Source organism: Symphalangus syndactylus, chromosome 5 (assembly GCF_028878055.3).
Source record: "Symphalangus syndactylus isolate Jambi chromosome 5, NHGRI_mSymSyn1-v2.1_pri, whole genome shotgun sequence".
In the NCBI taxonomy this organism is placed as follows: domain Eukaryota; kingdom Metazoa; phylum Chordata; class Mammalia; order Primates; family Hylobatidae; genus Symphalangus; species Symphalangus syndactylus.
Window position 1 is genome coordinate 90,911,240 of NC_072427.2, and position 23,590 is coordinate 90,934,829.

Here is a 23,590-nt window from a genome sequence, read left to right on the forward strand (position 1 = left end):
TTTATGACAAAATTGGTATGAAGAGAGCTTTAGATGTATTTTAAATCAAAGAGATACCTGCTTTCACGTAAAGCTATAAAATATATCCAGTATTTTCAAACTAAAAACAAAAACCCACTGGGCATGGTGGCTCAGGCCTGTAATCCCAACTTTGGGGGCCTGAGGCAGGTGGATCACCTGAGGTCAGGAGTTCAAGAACAGCCTGGCCAACATGGTGAAACCCCATCGCTACTAAACATACAAAAAATAGGCGTCATGGTGCAAGCCTATAGTCCCAGCTACTCGGGAGGCTGAGGCAGAAGAATCACTTGAACCCAGGAGGCAGAAGTTGCAGTAAGCCGAGATTGCGCCACTGCATTCCAGCCTGGGCGACACAGCAAAACTCCATCTCAAAAAATAAAATAAATTAAAAAAAAAAAAAAACCCTATCATTACATTTCAACATTATTCACACATATATGCAAAAAAGCAAAAGCACAGATGCTAACGCCAGTCACCCTAGTTCTATGGAGTCATAGGTTTTTCTTCCTTGCTGCTTTTCTGTACTTCCCAGGTTCAATTTTTTAAAAAAGCAGTAAATCGGTACTACTTTTGTCTTTTTAGGTATTATTTTTATACCTTTAAAGCATGTCTTAAAAGCACATGTATTAATATTCATAAATGCATGGAATATCACTGGCAGAATCATAAGAAGCTGGTAACAGAGGAAAACTTTGGGAAACTGGGGGACAAGAGTCATAAGATGCACATTTACTGTAGCCCTTTCTCTACCTTCTGAATTCATCACCATGTTCATCATCTCTTAAAACAAATTGTAGGCTGGGCACAGTGGCTCACGCCTGTAATCCTAGCACTTTGGGATGCCGAGGCGGGTGGATAAGCTGAGGTCAGGAGTTCGAGACCAACCTGGCCAACATGGTGAAATCCTGTCTCTACTAAAAATACAAAAATTAGCTGGGCGTGATGGCGGGCGCCTGTAATCCCAGCTACTCAGGAGGCTGAGGTAAGAGAATCACTTGAACCCAGGAGGCACAGGGTGCAGTGAGCCGACATCACACCACTGCACTCCAGCCTGGGTGACAGAGCAAGACTCCCATCTCAAAAAAAAAAACAACTGTGTAATTTCTAAAAAGACACAATAATGTGAAACATAAAGGACATTTACATTTCCCCTATTTAATCATCACAAACTATTCACGCATGGGGAAAGTTAATGGCTGTTAACTAGAAATTTTTACCTCTAGCCTCAGTGAGATTTGTCAAAATTCTTGTAACAACTGAATGGGAATATCTTTAAGAGAAACGGGTATCATCAGGGACCCTGTATGCGGATGAGTGATCCCAGCAGTTCCCTGGGCGCGCTCTACATGGCCGGTGCACTGTTGATTGTCCGCCATCATTTCTGCCTGCGGCTTACTAAAACGGGAGTTAGGCACGTGCTCCCTTGGTGTTACATTTCGTCTGAGTGACTAGTTCCTGCAGCTTCCGTGTGCTGTTCTCATCTCCTCCCCAGGCTGGCTTCTCATCCTTTGTGGGCAAAATGTATCCCGTGTAGTGATGGACACTGGAAGCTGGTGTCGAGTTCCTCCACCAGGCTGTGGCTGTGTTCCCTACTCTCTGTCCTTTCTTAAAGCTAAGTAAACTTGGTGCTGGGTAAGCCTGCAGTGCACGTGTGTTTGAGTAAGTGGAACCCAAAAGCTGCTCTGGTGCTCTTCAGCATGACAATCAACTAAAGGACCACAGCACTTGTCTTTTCGCAGTCCCATCAGCTAAAATAACGACCAACTACTTACTCGATCAGTAGGAAACAAACGAATACAAATATGAACTTGCAGAAACTAGTGAGAGAATTCAGCTTTACTGTGATATGGTGACTAAGTTAACAGCCACTTGTCAGTTGCGGGTGGCTCACAGCAAACAAGCAGCTGTAAGGCAGGAAGTTACACAAGCACTTGCAAAGATTTTAATTAGAAAAAAAGTGTTTTAAGGAACATTTAATAGAATTATACTTTATGGGCCACACAGGTTATTGGTTCAGATTAATTTAATCAGGCCTTATAAGGTTTGTTTTCTGTGTTCCATTCTAAAGAGTATAAATATTAAATGCTTACAAAATACACTTCATTCAAAATGCTTTAAATACAAAACACAAGTTGAGCACAAAACAATGCATTATGGTCTCATGGATAAATTTACAAAACACTGTAATGAAAAATTAACAGTCTCAAGTAAGTAGATAATACTATACAACTCTTGCTCAACAAATGACATTTTAAACAAAGGGAGAAAAAGCCCATGCAATGTCAATTAGTGTTGTTCTTTTAACTGTATTGAATGTGATTAAAGAAGAAATTTTCAAATTTTTAGTAGTGGTATTAAAATTAAGTTACTTTCTAAACTGGATTAAAAACAGCACTAAGTCTTCAAAGAACTTACTTAAAGTTGTTAGAAAATTTTGACTTTCCAGCTGGCAATATGACCAAAATACATAAGAGGGTAAATCAGAAGTGACAGCACGGAGATGTCCCTAAACATTTCACATTTCGTACAGATCTAGAACGGTGTTCGCTAGTACATACATGTCATAAACTGGACTTTCTTGGCTCAATGACAGGTGTAGAAAATCATGATTCTTATAAGACTCTCTCATAAAGTCCAAGAACAAACATATTCAACAAAAAAAAAATCTAAACTGTGCACTTTTGTTTCTTAAAAAACAAAACAGTCTAAATCAGATTTTTAACCTAATAAGAGAAAATCCATTTTTAAAAGTCTCATAGCTGTATCCATCTTCCTGTTCAGCTGAACGGATGAAGCACAATAGCCACAACTTTGTTACAGACTAAAATCCAACAGGTAATTCCAACACCACCTGAAAATAAAGAAATTCACCATGAGAGAGTGTACCAGCAGTGCTGCCCACATCTGTCTCTGCTGTCTTTAACTCACAGCAAAGAGAGTATTTCCATTCTTTTTGAGCAGTGCTGGGCTGAGGTGAAGTTTATGTTTCATAGGTTCAAATTTGTCACTTTCTTTTTTTTTTTTTCGAGGCGGAGTCTCGCTCTGTCCCCCAGGCTGGAGTGTAATGGTGTGATCTCGGCTCACTGCACCTCTGCCTCCTGGGCTCAAGCGATTCTCCTGCCTCAGCCTCCCGAGTAGCTGGGATTACAGGTGTGCACCACCACACCTGACTAACCTTTTTTTTTTATTTTGAGACAGATTCTCGCTCTGTCACCCAGGCTGGAGTACAGTGGCGCGATCTCAGCTCACTGCAACCTCTGCCTCCTGGGTTCACGTCATTCTCCTGCCTCAGCCTCCCAAGTAGCTGGGACTACAGGTGCCCGCCACCGTGCCCAGCTAATTTTGTGTATTTTTAGTAGAGATGGGGTTTCACCATGGTCTCGATCTCCTGAACTCATGATCCACCCGCCTCAGCCTCACAAAGTGCCGGCATTACAGGCATGAGCCACCGCACCCGGCCTACGCCTGGCTAATTTTTGTACTTTTAGTGGAGACATGGTTTCACCATGTGGGTCAGGCTGGTCTCAAACTCCTGACCTCAGATGATCCACCCGCCTCGGCCTCCAAAAGTGCTGGGATTACAGGTATGAGCCACCGTGCCCGACCCGAATTTGTCACTTTCTATAGAATCATAGGGCTGCATTCTTTACTAAGCAGGAATTGCAGTGAACAGTGGACCCTGAGCTGAATTTCCCTTTCCTGCCAGAGAGATGTGCGTTACTATTTATGATATTAATAGATTCCAAAACCAAACCTGTAAGATTATTTATTTTTCCTTTCTCAAAAGCATTATAAACAAAGCAATGTCTACCTATGCCTTTCTTGCCCCACCAATAATGGAGAGGCATACATATCCCCCTGTCCAGGAAGACAGGCTGCAAGAGTGGCCCACGGCCCTGCTGGATGCATGGAAGGGTGGCTGGATGCTTCTCTGGCCGGCAGTGCAGAGCTCCTGGCCTAGGCCCAGCTGTGTCAAACAAAGGAGAGGGGAAGGAAAGGGTGGGGAAGGGGACAGGGGTGGTAGCTAAACTGGGAGTCTTTGAAACAGCCATTCCTGGCCAGGCACAGTGGCTCACGCCTGTAATCCCAGCACTTTGGGAGGATAAGGCAGGTGGATCACCTGAGGTCAGGAGTTCAAGACCAGCCTGGCCAACATGGTGAAATCCTGTCTCTACTAAAACTACAAAAATTAGTCGGCCGTGGTGGTGGGCACCTGTAATCCCAGCTACTGAGGAGGCTGAGGCAGGAGAACCACTTGAACCAGGGAGGCAGAAGTTGCAGTGAGCAGAGATCACGCCACTGCACTCCAGCCTGGGCGACAGAGTGAGACTCGGTCTTAAAAAAAAAAAAAAAAGAAATAGTCATGCCTTTTGATACAGTATTCACCTCTAGCATAATCACAAATCACAACCAAAGACCAGCAAAGATGTGTGCTGCAGCATTATCTTTAATAGCAAAAAATCAGGACCGGAATAAATATCCTTCATCAGGAAAATTTGCAAATGACGTATCTAAATGAAGAACAGCTACTGAAAATTCCTTAATAAAGAAATTTGCCAGGCAAGGTGACTCACGCCTATAATCCCAGCACTTTGAGAGGCTGAGGAGGGAGGATTGCTTGATGCCAGGAGTTTGGGACCAACCTAAGCAACAAAGCAAGACCCCATCTCTATAAAAAACATTTTTTTTAATTAGCTGGGCATGGTGGTGTGCAACTGTTATCGTAACTATTCAGGAGACTAAGGTGGGAGGACCACTTGAGCCAAGGAGTTCGAGGCTGTAGTGAGCTATGAGGGTGCCACTGCCAGCCTGGGCAACACAGCAAGACCCTGCCTCAAAAAGAAAAGAAAAGAAATGTACTGATATGGTCTGAATGTTTGTATCCCCCTAAAATTCATATGTTAATATGCTACCCCCCTCAGTGATGGCATTAAGAATTGGGGCCTTCTGGGAGGTGATTAAGTCACTAGGGCAGAGTCCTTGTGAATGGGATTAGTGCCCTTATAAAAGAGGCCTAAAGGAGCTTGTCCTTCCACCATGCAAGGACATAGCGAGAAGGCACCGTCCATGAACGGAAAACGGGCCATCATCAGACATCAAATCTGCCGGCACCTTGATCTTGGACTCCCCAGGCTCCGGAACAGTGAGAAATAAATTTCTGTTGTTTATGAGCTACCCAGTTTATAGTATTTCACTTCACCCTAACAAACTAAAACATGTGGGAATAGGCTTACCCTATAAAGTAAAAAGGAGGTACAAAATGTTATGTGCCAGGTGACCTTAATTATATCAAAATAAATGGGAAAAAAAGGCAAAGAAAAATATATCACAGCATTAAAAGCTAATAGGAATCTTATTTTTTATTTATTTGAGACAGATTCTCACTCTGTCACCCAGGCTGGGGTACAGTGGCGTGATCTCAGCTCACTGCAACCTCCCTCTCTTGGATTCAAGTGATTCTCACACCTCAGCCTCCCAAGTAGCTGGGATTACAGGCACGCACCACCACGCCCAGCTAATGTTTTGTATTTTAGTAGAGACGGGGTTTCAACATGTTGCCCAGGCTGGTCTCAAACTCCTGAGCTCAGGCAATCCGCCCACCTTGGCCTCCCAAAGTGCTGGGATTACAGGCGTGAGTCACTGCACCCAGCTGGGATTTTTAATTGATAGCTATATTTCTAATCATTCTATAGTGACATGTACTACTTTTAATATCTTAAAAAAATTATCTTCAAAAATAAAAGAACATGGCTGGGCATAGTGGTTCATGCCTGTAATCTCGGTACTTTGGGAGGCCAAGGCGTGAGGATAACTTAAGGTCAGGAGTTTGAGACCAGCCTGGCCAACATGGTGAAACGCTGTCTCTACTAAAAATACAAAAATTAGCTGGGCATGGTAGTGCACGCCTGTAATTTCAGCTAGTTGGGAGGCTGAGGCATAAGAATTGCTTGAACCTGGGAGGCAGAGGTGGTTGCAGTGAGCCAAGATCGCACCACTGACTCCAGCCTGGGTGACGGAGTGAGACTGTGTCTCAAAAAATAAAAAATAAAAGAATAGCCAAGAGCAGCAAGTGCTACAGAGAAGCCAACCATAATAGGGATTGAAAAGATACAGAATTTTGGAACTACAGCTAGTGTTTCAATGGGGTATCAGACTTGACGTATTGGGCATGGATCCTGGAAACAGACCTAGGACTGAATTCTAGCTTTGCTCCTTAACATTTTGGTGACGCTGGACAAGTGAAGTAACTTTTTTAGACCTCAGTTTCTTCATGGGAAGCCTCGTGTGAGGCTGAGACACAAAACCCCGCTCACTAAATGGACGGTGAGGAGGATGCCAGGCTAACTTAATCTTCTACCACACACCTCTACATAAGCCTATCCACACTCTTCCACTGCATCTCCCAGAAAATTCTTACCTGCTACTCTAGTAGGAAAGGCTACCAGGCGGTCTAGAGGGGTTATCCATTTACTCGGCACGACAGCCACAGGGACAGAATAATACTTCCAAATGAGTGAGATCATCAGGGCAGCCTGGAAAGACACCTCTGGTGAGCGAAGCAGCTTGCCGATCACACAACCGACCACACAGAAGGGAGGACGGGGAAATGCGAAAATAAACCCAGGAAAACTCTCCAGACTGAGCACCTCAAGCCTAGGAACCCAGTCCCCACAGACAACAGATGAGCACACACAGCCACTAATGTCCCTTGGTGAAACCTTGAATGAGAAAGTCTAATTAAAGACGAGCTCAGCAGTATGTCTGCACACTGCCAACAAGTAGGCGAGCCTTCCTATGTGAACTGGCATTTCACTGTTTTAGGATGAATACAATCTACACATAATTTAGATTAGCTGATAAACTAACCAAAGTCTCCCATAACATGGGTGTGCTTTTCTCACTGAGTATCTCCTTTGAGCAGCCAGACTGTATGCTCAAAACACCTTACTAGTGACGAAAGCCATCCTTGGAAAAACGAGTGAATTCTCCCACATACACCAGTGTTAGCAAGGCACGCAGAGGTGAGCCCTGTAAGTTTCAATGGTGGGGGATGCTTTATTTCCCTCCATCCCCCCGCAGCATTCCTTCGATTGTCATCTGTCCCCTCCCTGGCTTGAACAGGCCGCTCAGAAGAGACATGAAAGAGGGCTGCTGGCCTAACTCCTTTGTCTGCAGGAAACTTACCTCTTAGCAAATGACAGTGCCTCAGAATCAATTTCCTTAAATATACCCCGCCAAACTAAGCTTTCTGGGGGGTGGGCTTGAATCCTTTGCCTCGGTACTAGATCACATGGTACTGCAACTCGGATATTTACAGCAGCTGCTAAAGGTGTCTGGGCAGCACAACTGCACTCTTGGGGCAGAGCAGAGCCCAGCAACAGCTCCAGGAGAGGCTATGAGGGTTAAGCCCCAGGCAGGGAGGCTAGAAGCCAATTCCAGTCGGAAAAGCTGGTTCTCTACCTGGAGGGTGGAGCGTGCACATGAAGTACACCAGGTAACAAGTAAGGGCCAAAAGTATTGAAGATCTCAGAGAAAACCGATGTCATCTCTAAGCTTCGTGCTTCATCCCACCAGGCCCTTCAAACCACACTGGGATGAAGGCACGGTGAAAGCTCTCCAAGAACTTACTTCACAGTTCATCTGCCAAAAAGTCCCAAACTTTAACAACTCTCCTCAAGAGAAAGGCTTCCTTTTAGTCTGACTTGTAGACCGACAGTGTTTAGAGCTCCGTGTGGGCAGGGACACATGACACGACAGCTGAAGGTGGAACAGCCCAAACTCCCAGCCCTGGATCTGCAGGCACCGCTCTGGAGGCCGGGGTCACCAACTCCAATGACCCGGCTGATGCTCTAGCACACTTACCTGCAATACGTAGAAAGCGACACTTATCACCCATTTTATCTTGGCTAATTGAGCTGTCCGAGCTTTCACTGAAAGGAAAAACAGGATAAACAATTATGTCAGTCGTGAAAAATTAACAAGATATTCAAATACACAGAAATCTTATTTTCCCTTATAATACGCTTTCTGATTATAAATGGAACAATCACTCAACATATTTAGAAAATATAAAATCGAATTTTTAAGTCACCTACCACCTCATTATGCCATTATTTAAAATAGCATCCTACTCAGATGGAGATTTGAATAGCTTTAATTTTGAAAACTCTCAAAACGACTCATGGAATCAAAGATTCTTTGTATAATACAGTTACCACTTACCAACAGGACTAAATCTTCCTCCCTATTTCCCAGTCTGCACAGTACACTAATCCCTGGTGCAAGTGCAGCTTGTCCTGGGCCTGGACAGGCCCCCTTTGTCTGTTTTCCTAGCCACAGAGACAGCTCTCTGACTGCGCACACACTGTGCATGGGGTCCCTCAGCACACAGGCTGCCCTGAGAAAGCATTCTTCATCACAGGAGACTGTACCCGGGAGGTGACACTCGGAAGAGGACACTGCTGGGCATTTTTCTAGAGAGTGGAACAAAAGCATCTGGGAATCCACTGTGAGACTTTTTTTTCTGGGCTTCTTTCAGAAAAGTGATGAATTTAAAAATGAAAACCTACAATAAAGAGGTGGCTCTGAGGAAAATCTGAGAGGATCTTAAATATTTCTGTGCTTAGAAAGCAAAGGCTCACCAGCAAATAAGAAGAAAGTAATAATTATTACTGAGTTTCCTCCAGATAGCTTAAAAGTTTCCATCGATATTCAGAACATCCAAGAAGCAAAGCATATATTCTACTAATCTTTACATACAGACTTCTCTATTAATCAGCTCTCATGAAGCCTTCAGGCTGCAAGGGACACAGTACCGTGGGTTTTGAGCTTATCCGTCATCTTGTTGATCCTTCTTTCCAGCCTGGCGTATCTGGCAAACTCATCCATCATGTTGACCGTGGAGAGCTCCTGCTTCATGTCCTGGATCTCCGCTCTCATTTGTGACTCCTGCTCCGCGTCCTTCTGCAGCACCCTGGACATCTGGCAGAGCGGACAGCGGGGATCAGCACCTTCCAACACGGGTCATAGGAGGGTCCCCCAGTCCCCCGCTACTTTCTGTCTATGCCCTGACCACTCTGTGACCCAGCCAGTTGTGTGTTTCTCTGCAGGACTGAATGCAAACTGGGGTAGTGAACGTTCCCAGGACTGATAAAGAGTACAGGCTGTTGCTGGAGAACACTGGGAGATTCATCCTGCTGAGAAACACCTACAAACTAGCCCCGCCATGACAAAGTCCTTAAACTCCCACATACACTCCATACCCCAACCCCCTGGTGGCAGACAGCCCTAGGTAAACGTCCCTTTCTCTTACTGGCTGTCCCGGGACTGCCGCAGCTCTTGTAAGTTCCCGTCATGAATGCTGTGGACTTATCACCCTGGCGTGTAGTGCTTCTTTCTTTGGAATCCCAGCCGGCCCCATCTCCAGGCAGTCTGGAGCAGCCCCTTGAGGGAACTCCCCTGCCACTGCTTTTGAGACGACTCCAGCATGGGTTTGACCAGACAGAACGGGTACACCTTCCTCCAACATCCTACTCCCGCCTCTGCCAACGGGGCAAGCTGCCCTCTACCTACACAGCCAGCCTCTGCTGCCTTTTTCGGCTCCCTGTAACCACCACAAAAAAAAAAAACACCTCATATTCAAATTGCTATTCAAGCTGTATTTTTCCTTTTACAGATATGCCCATGAATTTGCTCCAATACAAATGTTTGTCTCTTTCACTGTAACTAAAATTGCAATTATGAAATGAAAACCAATTCCATCACCAGAGCTGTTATTCCAGTGACAGGGAACATGTATCCTCTCCCCTCCCTGAAGAATTCAGTCCTAGATTAGACGGGGCAGAGCAAGGTGCAGGTGCAGGGTAACAGTGGTGAGGCAGGGGCCCGGGGCAGAGTGTCAGCGCCCAAGCTCAGTGCAGAGGGCCTTCCCATAGAATGGCACCCTGGCAAGAGGCATCAGGGCCAGGCATGGTGATACAGGGGTCCCCAAGACAGGGCAGCCTGACACAGGAGTCACGGTCTGTAGGGTGAGGGAGACGGACATACAAGACAAGAAGGAACCCTGCCAGTGTCGGAGCCCAGGTGGGGAGAGGCATGCACTCACATGGGTAACAGTGGGTGGTGGACACCAGAGATTAATTACAAAAGGGTGATCACAGAAATAAACATATTGAGAGTAACGGAAGCCAGTCTTCTCACTTTCAGCGAAGACACTTAGAAAGATGCCTCGGCCTGGCACGGTGGCTCGGCCTGCAATCCTAACACTCTGGAGGCTGGGGTGGGAGGATCTCTTGTGTACAGGAGTTCAAGGCTGCAGTGAGCTGAGATCATGCCATTGGACTCCAGCCTGGGCAACAGGGTGAGACCTTGTCTCAAAAAAAAAAAAAAAAAAAAAAGAGACAAAAGAAAAAAGGCCGGGTTCGGTGGCTCATATCTATAATCCCAACACTTTGGGAGGCCAAGGCAGGTGAATCGCTTGAGCCCAGGAGTTCGAGACCAGCCTTGGCAACATGGTGAAACCCTGTCTCTACAAAAAATATGAAAAATTAGCCATTTTCATAACCTGGTGAAGGAAGGAAGGGAAGAACGGAGGAAGGGATGGAGGAAGGAAAGCAGGCAGGCGTCTCGGAGAGAAGCAGAATGAATCTTGTGGTGTTGGCTTAGAATTGGAGATCTGTGGTTTCCACAGATAGGCAGAGGAATACAGACATAAAGAGGCACCCTCCCCAGGCTGGCCTGGCTGGTCCCTGTGAGCAGAGGGGCCCCGCATGACCTGGAGGCCCACCTGCGCCGCCCCCGCAGGCCCCTGCTCCCTGCACCAGCCCCAGCCATCCACTCTCCAGGGAACGGCCGCCCCGGGCCACGGCACCGGGAGGGGAGGGGTGACTGGAGCGCAACGGAGCAGTGGGCAGTGGCCGCCAGGTGGCGCCCGGAGACCCGCCGGGAAGGCCTAGTCCAAGGACTGCGTGGGCGCCCCAAGACCAGATCCCTCAGAGGCGCCTCTGCCACCTACCCCAAGGGATCAGCGAACATCCCCAAATCCCAGCCCCACACCAGCGGATGAGACACAATGAGAACACAGCACTGCCTCTCAGAAATCCCTACCAAGTATCAGACATGCCAGTGGGCGTCCATTCTGCGAAATCACTGGCCTCTGACACTCACAAATGACAGCCATGAAAGTCAAGGGAAGACTGGGAAACTCCTCCAGACAGGAGGCTAGAGGCCGGGAAATGCAATGCGTGATTCCGAACTGGGTCCTTTCCCTGTTAAGGACGTTACTGCAAAACGTGGGGAACCTGCATGGGGTCTGAGGATCAGATCGTGGTAACGTACTTGACGCCTGCATTAGATCTCGGCTCCCTGCAACCTCGACTTCCTGGGCTCAAGCGATACTGCCACCTGAGCCTCCTGAGTATCTGGGACTACAGGCCTGCACCACCACACTCGACTAATTTTTTTTTAGTTTTAGTAGACACATGGTTTCACTATGTTGCCAGTGAACTCCTGAGCTCAAGCGATCTGCCAGCCTCAGCCTCCCAAAGTGCTGGGATTAAAGGCGTGAGCCACTGCGCCCGGCCCCCAAGATTCTTTTGAATACCAAAGTATCTGGGAATGAGGGGGTTCGGGTTGACAACTTCCAAATGGTTCAGGAAACAAAATCAGTTATCGGTATAGACTGTATGCGTAACTTTTCTGCACATTTGTGTTTGTTTCGAAATTTTAAAAATAGATTAATAAAGATGAAATGTTATAGTGTATCTAAAGTGTGCCTGGCACACAGCAAGCACACAATAAATGAGATCCCCCCCTTCCCCTTCCAGCTCACAGGTCTCCGCCTGCCGCACAGTAGGGACAACTCTCGGGTTAGAGCTGGGAAGCCGAGTCCTGCCAGTCGCCTGGGAGTGTCTGCGCATGCGCGCGGTTTCTGACCCGCGCAGTTATGCCTCCTACCAGCGCCTGCGTGATGAGGTGAAGGTGGGGGGGAAGGGGGAGTGGGGGGGAGGGGGAGTGGGGGTGGTGGGTCCAGGGGCTCATGCGCAGCGTGTTAACTGCAGCGAAGCTTCTGGCAGCCTTTGCGCAGGGAGTAGGCGGTTCAAATCCAGCTCTCTTTGTGGTGCCTCTGCCCTGGCCAATACCCAACACAGTTATAGTTATAAAAGGAGTTATATACTCCAGCCTGATCCACTCTGGAGAAGGAAATAGGAATGGGCCAAATTCTCTTAGATGAATCACAAAATTATCTTTCAAAAGCAAGGAAAATCTACAGACACTGCTAAGGACTTTTTGATAATTTCGCCTTATACAAATTACACTTCAATAAATCTGACTTTTAAAACCATATTTTAAAAAGAGATTCCAAGACATTATTTAGCATTATAGGGAATACACAAAACAATTAACTCAGGAATGGGAGGTGAGTGAAGGCAGAAGAGTGAACTTGAGAAAAACTGAAGGCAGCTTTGTAAGGTTAACAAAAACAACTGGTGCTTGAAAAAATACTTACATCTATTACATGTATAAGCACAATAAAAATTGTCTGAGCCAGGCGCAGTGCAGTAATCCCAGCACTTTGGGAGACTGACGCGGGAGGATCGTTTGCGCCCAGGAATTTGAGATCAGGAGGGGCAACATGGCAAGACCCAATCTCTACCAAAAAATTAAAAATTAGTCAGGTGTGGTGGTGCACGCCTGTGGTCCCTGTGGTCCCAGCTACTCAGGAGGCTGAGGCGGGGAGGGAGGGATCACTTGAGCCCGAAAGGTTGAGGCTGCTGTGAGTTATGATGGCACCACCACACTACAGCCTGGGCAACAGAGACCCTGTCTCTAAAAAAAAAAAAAAGTTTTAAAGTATAAATTTGCAAATATGTATCAATGTTAATCCAAGACCCACATATAAGTGTTAAAATGTTCTAGAATTATGCAGTGTAAGATTTAATATGAATCTAAATGTAATAATGCAAATATTAATTTGTAGAACAAAAGTAAATCTCTGAATTGATGGCATGACAACGTGCATAGCCCGTGCTCGTCCCTGCCAGCAGTAGAGCAGGCAAACCCAGGAACCACCAACTCAGGTCACCCTGAGTCCCTGAACACAGGGGACAGGGTCTGCCAACTCAGGAAGCTCCAGAACCTGAACAGCCCCAGATGCCACTCTCGGCCAGGACCCCCGCCAGCCAGGGCCGAGAAACGGGCAGCTCTCCAGGCCGCCAGCCCCAGTCCTTGCATGCTGCCCCCACGACAGCCCCACTGGAGGCCCTGCCCGCACATGCGCACTTCACCAGCGCGCTTCTGAGTCATAGGGTTCTGGGGCAGGTCCTGTGAAGCAGAGAGTCGTCCCCCTAAACCATTCCCAAGCCTGGTCCATGGCAGGGACTCACTAAGCAACGGCTCTGAGGAAAAGGATGTGGGGGCGGAGGGGGTGCTAAGAAGATGACCACAGAGGCAAACCCTGCAACATCCTCCTCTCGCTTCAGTCCCCTAGAGGGAAAAGGAGGTGGCCACTCTTTACAGCAGAAAAGGAGGATAATTTAGAAAAAGTTGAATCTGAAAGGGACTCGGCCCGTAAGCCCAGAAGGCAACACATGCAGCGTCCTTTATCTGCAAAGCTAGGGTTGCGAGGAAGGGCCTCCTGGAGCCTGCGCAGTGCGTCTGGCTCGTGTGGCCACTCAGCCCACACCAGCTCTGGGGCGCCTGCGCAGTACGTGCGGCTCGCAGGGACCGAGCCAGCTCCAGTCCTAGGGCGCCTGCACAATGTATGTGGTTTGCATAGACTGAGCCCGCGCCAGTCCTGGAGAGCCTGCGCAGTGCGTGCGGTTTGCGTGGACTCTGAGCCCGTGCCAGTCCTGGGGCACCTGCGCAGTGCGTGCGACTTGCATGGACTTTGACCCCGCGCGAGTCCTGGAGCACCTGCGCAGTGCATGCGGTTTGCATGGACCTTGAGCCCGCGCCAGTCCTGGGACGCCTGCGCAGTAGTGCCGTTCGCATGGACCCTCAGCCCCCGCCAGTCCTGGGGCACCTACGCAGTGCACCTCCCCAGTGCACCTCCCCTGCACCTGCAGAGCTGCAGAGCCGGTGCTCACCAAAGGCGTCTTTGTTCCCCTCCCGTAGGTGAAGAAAGTCCTGGACCACCTACTGAAGGAACTAGGCTCTCTCAACCATGCGTCCTGTGACCAGCTTGAAGAGGAGGGAGTGATCCCAGGAAAATTCCAACCACGCCAACACCAGGGACTTGGTGTCCTTACCAGGCATCCCACCCCCACCGCAGCGGACAGCTGAGATCGCCTCCCAGGACCTTGCTAGGCTTAACTGTTCCACGGACTTCTGATACTTCAGACCGACTAAGGCCTCACGCGGGGGGCGGGGAGGGGGGGAACAGTGCGGGGACCAGTGCGGCCTAGACTGAGTGATGAGATCGGGGTGCTGCCTCCCTAACTTCTGCTAGGACAAAAGCTTCAGAAACATCCCAACGGAGGTTATAATCTAAGTACCTGAGCGTGGCCCCATCCCTGAGGGCACTGTTTTCCCAATTCGACTTTCTGCTGCTTGTCGTGAGTCTTTCCCACTTGAATCTCATATCAGAGGCTGTGATGAAGTAGCCTCTGATGATGGTGAAGGAGCAGCAGTTGACCCTACTGAAGACCAGCACGTTCCTTACAGCTTTTCACAGACCCTCACCACAAACCCAGTGACCACGCCAAACATCTCTATTACCGATTATAGGGTGGGTGTACTCTGCTGGGATAATAATTATGTTATCCTTTTGAACCTGGCTAACAACAAGTGTTAACAATCATAGGAAAATGGTTTAGGAAAGCTAACCGGGTTGAGGTTAGAGAGGCCATAAGGTTGTAGGAGGCAGCACAGGATGTGGACACAGATCCTGAGTCACAGAGCAAGACCTGGCCTCTAAAAACAAATTTTTTTATTTCAGAGGGTGGAGGGTAGGGGGTGGGAGGCAGACAATCAGGAAAAATAACTAATGAGTACTAGACTTAATAACTGGGTGACGCAATAATCTGTACAACAAACACCCATGACACAAGTTTACCTATATAACAAACCTGAACATGTATCCCTGAACTTAAAAGTTAAAAAAAAAATTGCTGGCCAGGTGTGGTGACTCACAGCTATAATCCCAGCACTTTGGGAGGCTGAGGCAGGTGGATCACCTGAGGTCAGGAGTTCAAGACCAGCCGGGCCAACATGCTGAAACCCCCTTTCTACTAAAAAAAAATACAAAAATTAGCTGGGTGTGGTGGCGCATGCATGTAATCCCAGCTACTCGGCAGGCTAAGGCAGGAGAATCAATTGAACCCAGGAGGCAGAGATTGCAGTGAGCCAAGATAGCGCCACTGTACTCCAGCCTGGGCAACAGAGCGAAACTCTGTCTCAAAAAAAAAAAAAAAAAAAATTGTCTAATAACAACAAAAGGAACTAATTCAACAACAAAAAACAACTGGATTTTAAAAGGGGGCAAAAGATTTGACTAGCCATGTCTCCAAAGATAAACAGATGGCCACAAGCATCTGAAAAGATACTCATCACTAATTATTAGGGAAATGCAAATCAAAACTAAAATGAGACACCACCTTACGTCCATTAGGATGATTAGCATTAGGCCGGGCGCGGTGGCTCACGCTTGTAATCCCAGCACTTTGGGAGGCCGAGGCGGGCGGATCACGAGGTCAGGAGATCGAGACCACAGTGAAACCCCGTCTCTACTAAAAAGACAAAAAATTAGCTGGGCGTGGTGGCGGGCGCCTGTAGTCCCAGCTACTCAGAGAGGCTGAGGCAGGAGAATGGCGTGAACCCGGGAGGCGGAGCTTGCAGTGAGCCGAGATTGCGCCGCCACTGCACTCCAGCCTGGGCGACAGAGCAAGACTCCGTCTCAAAAAAAAAAAAAAAAAAAAAAAAAAAAGGATGATTAGCATTAAAAAAAAAAAAAAAAAAAGGGCTGGGTGTGGTGGCTCACGCCTGTAATCCCAGTACTTTGGAAGGCCCAGGTGGGTGGATCACCTGAGGTCAGGAGTTCGAGACCAGCCTCGCCAACATGGCAAAACCCCGTCTCTACTAAAAATAAAAAAATTAGCCCAGCATGGTGGCATGCACCTGTAATCCCAGCTACTTGGAAGGCTGAGACAGAAGAATTGCTTGAACCCGGGAGACAGACGTTGCAGTGAGCCAAGATTGAGCCACTGCACTCCAGCCTGGGTGACAGAGAGAGACTCCCTCTCAAAAAAATAAAAATAAGCTGGGCACAGTGGCTCACGCCTGCAATCCCAGCACTTTGGGAGGCCAAGGCGAGTGGATCACCAGAGATCAGGAGTTCGAGACCAGCCTGGCCAATATGGTGAAACCTCGTCTCTACTAAAAATACAAAAATTAGCCGGGCGTAGTGGTGGGCACCTGTAATCCCAGCTATTTGGGAAGCTGAGGCAGGAGAATCTCTTGAACCCGGGGGGCAGAGGTTGCAGTGAGCCGAGATTGCGCCATTGTACTCCAGCCTGGGCAACAAGAGCAAGACTCTGTCTCAAAAAATAAATAAATAAAATAAATAAAAAATAAGAATAAAAAAATAGGCCGGGCAAGGTAGCTCAAGCTTGTAATCCCAGCACTTTGGGAGGCCGACACAGGCGGATCACGAGGTCAGGAGATCGAGACCATCCTGGCTAATCCGGTGAAACCTCGTCTCTACTAAAAATACAAAAAAATTAGCTGGGCATGGTGGCGGGCACCTGTAGTCCCAGCTACTCAGGAGGCTGAGGCAGGAGAATGGCATGAACCTGGGAGGCGGAGCTTGCAGTGAGCCGAGATCGCACCACTGCACTCCAGCCTGGGCGACAGAGCAAGACTCCGTCTCAAAACAATAAATAAATAAATAAATAAATAGAATAAATAAATAAGAAAAAATACGTGTTGAAGGATATGGAGCAACTGGAACCCTTCTGCATTGCTGGTGGGAATGTCGAATGGTGTGGCTGCTACGGATAACAGTATGGTGGTTTTCCAAAAAAATTCAACATAGAATTACCATAGATCCAGGAATTCCACTGCTGGGTATATGTCCAGAAAAACTGAAAGCAGAGACTCAAAGAGATATTTGTAAACATTTTAGCATTATCTACAATAGTCAAAAGGTAGAAACAAACCAAGTGTCCATAGACAGATGAATTAATAAACAAAATGTGGCCTATACGTACAATGGCATACTCTTCAGCCTTAAAAGGGAAGGAAATCCTGACTCATGCTACACCATGGATGGACCTTAAGGATAGTATGCTGAGTGAAAAGAAGCCAGTCACAAAAGGAAAAATACTGTCTGATGCCACTTATATGAGGTCCCAAGAGTAGTCAAATTCAGAGAGACAGAAAGTACAACGGTGACTGCCAGGGAGAGGTAGGAATGCAGAGTTGTTTAATGAGTGCGAGAGTTTCAGTTAGAGGAGATAAAAAAAAAGTTCTGGGATGGGGCTGGGCATGGTGGCACATGCCTGTAATCCTAGCACTTTGGGAGGCCAAGGAGCGCAGATCACTTGAGGTCAGGAGTTTGAGACCAGCCTGGGCAACATAATGAGACCCTGTCTCTACTAAAAATACAAAAATTAGCCGGGCATGGTGGCAGGTACCTGTAATCACAGCTACTTGGATTTCTTTTTTTTTTTTTTTTTTTTTTTTTGAGACAGAGTCTCGCTGTCGCCCAGGCTGGAGTGCAGTGGCGCGATCTCGGCTCACTGCAGGCTCCGTCCCCCAGGGTTCACGCCATTCTCCTGCCTCAGCCTCCCGAGTAGCTGGGACTACAGGCGCCCGCCACCTCGCCCGGCTAATTTTTTGTATTTTTAGTAGAGACGGGGTTTCACTGTGTTAGCCAGCATGGTCCCGATCTCCTGACCTCATGATCCGCCCGCCTCGGCCTCTCAAAGTGCTGGGATTACAGGCGTGAGCCACCGCGAATCACAGCTACTTGGGAGGCTGAGGCAGGGAATCGCTTGAACCTGGAAGGTGGGGGCTGCAGTGAGCCAAGATCAGGCCACTGCACTCCTACATAGGCAACAGAGTGAGACTCTGTCTCCAAAAAAAAAAAAAAGTTCTGGGAGCGGTGCCAGGTGCAGTGGTTCACACCTGTAATCCCAACACTTTGGGAGGCCAGGGTGGGCGGATGGCTTGAGGTCAGGAGTTTGAGACCAGCATGGCCAACATGGCAAAGCTCTGTCTCTACTAAAAATATAAAAAAATACCTGGGCTTGGTGGTGCATGCCTGTGGTCCCAGCTACTTGGGAGGCTGAGGTGGGAGGATCACTTGAATCTGGGAGGCCGAGGTTGCAATGAGTCGAGATTGCACCACTGCACAGAGCCAGACCCTGTCTTAAAAAAATAATAGGCCGGGCGCGGTGGCTCACGCTTGTAATCCCAGCACTGTGGGAGGCCGAGGCGGGCGGATCACGAGGTCAGGAGATCGAGACCACAGTGAAACTCCGTCTCTACTAAAAATACAAAAAATTAGCCGGGTGTGGTGGTGGGCGCCTGTAGTCCCAGCTGCTCCGAGAGGCTGAGGCAGGAGAATGGCGTGAACCTGGGAGGCGGAGCTTGCAGTGAGCCGAGATTGCGCCACTGCACTCCAGCCTGGGCGACAAAGCGAGACTCCGTCTCAAAAAAAAAAAAAAAAATAATAATAATAATAAAGTTCTGGGATAATGGTTGCACAAAAATGTGAATGTACTTAATGCCACTGAACTGTATACCTAAAAATGATAAAGATGATAAATTTCATATTATGTATATTTTACAGTTAAAAACAAGAAGATGAGCATGGGCCAGCTCATCAGGAGTCTTTTATGCAATGCCTGAGACATCATCTTAAAGACTGGATAGCATCAGGAAAGATTCTGAAGGAGACTCGGGTTAAAAGAGAATTCCCTGTATCTCAGGACAATGCAGACAGTAGGACAATTGAGAGAGTAAGAATAGAGTTTTGCACAAAACAGGCACTCAATGAATACTGGTGGAATAAAATATACTCCACTACTACCAATTTATCTTAGGAGAGAAAAGCAAGAACTGTTTTCCAAGACAATGCTGCAACGAATGCGCCCAATCTTTGAGGTCTCCGTCTTTGCCCAACAGCTCCTCATTTCTGCTGTGGGCATACAGAGGGCGCTCATTCTCGGGGACAGTTCCCAAGGTACTCCCGCCTTCCATGGCCACACCCCACCACGCCCTGTCCAATTTGCCACCAAATCCCTATCCCTGCTCCAACAGGCAATCAAATCTCCACCTCCAGTCACTAGGTGGATGGCTTAGTGCCACTACTAAATTCTCTGAGCCAGACTCCTCCGGGAGGTAAAAGAGGATGGGATGATAATACTCGCCTCTCCCAGCAGCCGTGAGACGGAGGTAATGTACTCACTACCTGGCAGAAAGAGAGTGTTCCCCAACCTGGTTGCTCCCTTGGATATTGAAGGCATCACGCTGTACTGAGATTCTCTCTGCACCTGTCTCCCACCCTACCCACCCCATGAATGTGGGCTCCTGGACGCCAGGATCCATCTGTCCGGGACCTGCAACAGCTGACGTCGCCCGCCAGGCCTCTGGGAAACCCTGGCCGAGGGCTGCTCGAATGCCTCTACGGACCAGGATTAACGGAAACGAGGCTGGCAGCGGGGCACTAGGAACTCCCAGTGTGAGGTTCGCCGCCGCCACCCACAGGGAGAAGAGTCCTGTCACGTGAAAGCGTGGCCCAGGGTTGCCAGGTGTTTCTCCCAACCCCCTAGAATCCAGAAAGTCTGATTTGGGGGTAAAGCGTCGCACCTTTTAGACGCTAACAACTATCTCAAAAAAGCTTACGGACCAACCAAGACGCTACTACGGCCTTCAGTCGCCCAGCTGAGACCCCTGTACCTACGCCAGACCCGCCGGGGGACTGGGGCGGCATCCCCACCGGCCCTTGGGAGGCCAGGCAGCCACTTACGAAGGATGAGAAGGACGGGAGGAGGATCCTAAGAACATTGCACCCAAACACGAAGCTGAGCACCAGCAACCACGCCCAGTGGTCGGCCGCGGCTGAGCTCATCCCGGACGCTCCTGGCTGTGCTGGGTCCGCTACGGCAGCTCCATGGGGACCACAACAGCAGCGGCGACCGCGCCTGCGCGGTGAAGCCAAACGCCCCAGAACAGGCGCGCAGACGCGCCTGCGCACTGCGTCGCCCTCGCGGGAGGCGGGGCCGTTTTTTCCTCCCGCTCCAGTTGGAGCGGTTAACACGTTCCAGGTTTCTCCTGGGCCTTCTGCGATTCCGTAGCCTTCTCTCGCTCACCCCTGCTGAACCAGTTTTCTGACGTCCGTTGTTTCTTTTTTTCCTTCTTTTTAAAATTAAAAACCTTCTCATAGTACCAAACTCTGGTTTCAAGTGCTAACGACTCCCTGCTTTTGTCATAATTAGTACTTTCTTTAAATTAACTTTTAATTCTAGATAAGTTTAAGATACTCTTCCATAAATAGAAAACTACCGTAATTATAGTAGCAGGTAACTGTCGTGTTCCAAGCAGTTACATGGAAAATGCCTTACGTTTTCGTTCCAGATCTAAACACTGTAGTAAGTCTAACCAATTTACACAACTGCATACCTGAAAAATAAGTTTAATAGAATGCACTGTTCACAATCATTAGTAATAGTTAATAAAGTAACCTGAATCTAGGTGAAGATCAGGTTTTGCAGCGAAAATCCCAACTCAAATGTATGCATAGTGGGCAGGGCGCGGTGGCTCACGCCTGTAATCCCAGCACTTTGGGAGGCCGAGGCAGGCAGGTCATGAGGTCAACGGATCGAAACCAGCCTGGCCAACATGGTGAAACCCCGTCTCTACAATACAAAAATTAGCTGGGAGTGGTGGCGCGCACCTGTAGTCCCAGCTACTCCTGAGGCTGAGGCAGGAGAATCGCTTGAACACGGAAGACGGAGGTTGCAGTGAGCCAAGATCGCGCCACTGCACTCCAGCTCTGGCGACAGAGCGAGACTCCGTCTCAAAAAAAAAAAAAAAAAAAGTATGCCTAGTGGATAAAGCAAGACATGTTCAACTGTCTCTTCTGCCATGCTGCCATGGCTGGTTTCTGAGGACTAATTCCTAATCAAAATGATGCAAGACTGCAGGTACACTGGCTCATGCCTGTAATCCCAGCACTTTGGGAGATCCAAGCAAGGTAGATCACAGGCCCAGGAGTTTGAAACCAGTCTGGGTAACATAGTGAGACCCCATCTCTACAATAAAATATGAAAATTAGCTGGGCACTGTGGCACGTGCCTGTGGCCCCAGCTACTAGGGAGTCTGAGATGAGAGGATCACGTGAGCCCGGGAGGTCGAGGCTGCAGTGAGCTGTGATCACACCACTGTGCTCCAGCCTGGGCAACAGAGTACAACTCTGGCTCATTATTATGAACCAATTAAAATAATTATGCGGCTGGGCGCAGTGGCTCAAGCCTGTAATCCCAGCACTTTGGGAGGCTGAAGCAGGTGGATCACCTAAGGTCAGGAGTTCGAGACCAGCCTGACCAACATGGCAAAACCCTGTCTCTACTAAAAATACAAAAATTAGCTGGGTGTGGTGGCGGGCACCTGTAGTCCCAGCTACTCAGGAGGCAGAAGAAGGAGAATCGCTTGAACCTGGGAGGCGGAGGTTGCAGTGAGCTGAGATCGCGCCATTGCACTCCAGCCTGGGTGACAAGAGTGAAACTCTTGTCTTAAAAAATAAAGAAATAAATAAATTATGCAAGAGGCTGTGGTTCTACAAATTTCTGTGTCAAGAAAACATGTGAAGCAAAACTATTCTGTAGTGGTAGAGTGAATTCTTTCCCTGAAAGGACTTATTGGTTAATAAGTGACTTCTGAACTGACCAAAACAAAGAGCAGGAGCCTAGCTCTCCTCCATAGCCTTCCCTTCCACCTGGATGGGCCATGCAGCACGGCAGCCAGGCTCCTGGCTCCTCTCTCACTGGAGATTGAGATGGATTTAGGAGAAACTGCCTCTTGAAAAGTGATGATAGGCCAAGCACGGTGGCTCATGCCTGTAATTCCAGCATTTTGGGAGGCCGAGTTGGGTAAATCACCTGAGGTCAGAAGTTCGAGACCAGCCTGACCAACATGGTGAAAACCCCTCTCTCCTAAAAATATAAAAATTAGTCGGGCATGGTGGCGCGTGGCACACGCCTGTAATCCCAGCTACTCAAGAGGCTGAGGCAGGAGAATCACGAACCCAGGAGGCGGAGGTTGCAGTGAGCCCAGATCGCACTATTACACTCCAGCCTGGGAAACAGAGACTCAATCTCAAAAAAAACAAGAAAAAAAAAAAGAAAAGTGATGACAGCCCCGACCCCACTGGACCCCTTTCATCCGCCCCCAGTATCTGCCTCTGGCCAAAGAGAAGTCCACCACCACACCCCACTGCCACCTATCTTCAGGAAAAGGATTACCTAATTCCTGGACAGTCCAGAACGCCTAACAAAAAAAAACAAAAACCCTGGAGCGTGTCCTCAACTTTGCAGCAGTGGTGGGAGAAGCAGCAGCACCCGGGCTTCACAGGCAACCCAGTCTGAAGAACTCAACCCTCTCCTGTGCAGGAACTTCACAAAAGCACCAACAATGGAAGGCGGAGACCCTCTTCCAACACATGGAAAACAATGTGAGAGCCAGGGTGTTTCAGCATGAGTCAATCTACATCTAGCACAAGTTAAGATAGTAAACAACTCGGTGGTTCACGCCTGTAATCCCAGCACTTTGGGAGACCGAGGCGGGCGGATCACGAGGTCAAGAGATCGAGACCATCCTGGCTAACACGGTGAAACCCCATCTCTATTAAAAATACAAAAAATTAGCCAGGCGAGGTGGCGGACGCCTGTAGTCCCAGCTACGCGGGAGGCTGAGGCAGGAGAATGGCGTGAACCCCAGGGGGCGGAGCCTGCAGTGAACCCAGGTCGCACCACTGCTCTCCAGCCTGGGTGGAAGAGCGAGACTCCTTCTCAAAAAATAAAATAAAATAAAATAAATAAAGCTCATAACAAGAACAAGACTGTTCACTTCTTAATGTTGCTGTAACATATTGTGTCCAGAATTGGTGGGTTCTTGGTCTGACTTCAAGAATGAAGCTGCGGACCCTCACGGTGAGTGTTACAGCTCTTAAGGTGGCGCGTCTGGAGTTTGTTCCTTCTGATGTTAAAATGTGTTCGGAGTTTTTTCCTTCTGGTGGGTTTGTGCTCTTGCTAGCTCAGGAGTGAAGCTGTAGACCTTCGCGGTGAGTGTTACAGCTCATAAAAACAGTGTGGGCCCAAAGCGTGAGCAATAGCAAGATTTATTGCAAACAGTAAAAGAACAAAGCTTCCATAGCGTGCAAGCGGACCCAAGCTGGTTGTCGCTGCTGCCTCAGGCAGCCTGCTTTTATTCTCTTACCTGGCCCCACCCACGTCCTGCTGATTGGTAGAGCCGAGTGGTCTGTTCTGACAGGGCGCTGATTAGTGCGTTTACCATCCCTGAGCTAGACACACAAAGGTTCTCCAAGGCCCCACCAGAGCAGCTAGAT

General features: G+C 48.3%; 1 protein-coding gene across 5 annotated transcripts; it reads right to left on the reverse strand.

Annotated features, from left to right (window-relative positions):
• Positions 1 to 1,839: 1,839 nt before the first annotated feature.
• Positions 1,840 to 22,505, reverse strand: GET1 (guided entry of tail-anchored proteins factor 1). Of its 5 annotated transcripts, none has more exons than XM_055279732.2 (5): positions 22,488 to 22,505; positions 8,838 to 9,003; positions 7,885 to 7,952; positions 6,440 to 6,554; positions 1,840 to 2,872 (listed from the first exon to the last, which is right to left on the reverse strand). In XM_055279732.2, the coding sequence occupies exons 2-5, from the start codon at positions 9,001 to 9,003 to the stop codon at positions 2,799 to 2,801; spliced, it is 423 nt and encodes a 140-aa protein (XP_055135707.1). In that variant the 5' UTR covers positions 22,488 to 22,505; the 3' UTR covers positions 1,840 to 2,798. The 5 variants fall into 5 exon arrangements, with proteins under 5 accessions (XP_055135707.1, XP_055135704.1, XP_055135705.1 ...); XM_055279729.2 differs by lacking the exon at positions 22,488 to 22,505 and adding an exon at positions 19,928 to 20,207; XM_055279730.2 differs by lacking the exon at positions 22,488 to 22,505 and adding an exon at positions 19,994 to 20,206.
• Between the last annotated feature and the right edge of the window lie 1,085 nt (positions 22,506 to 23,590).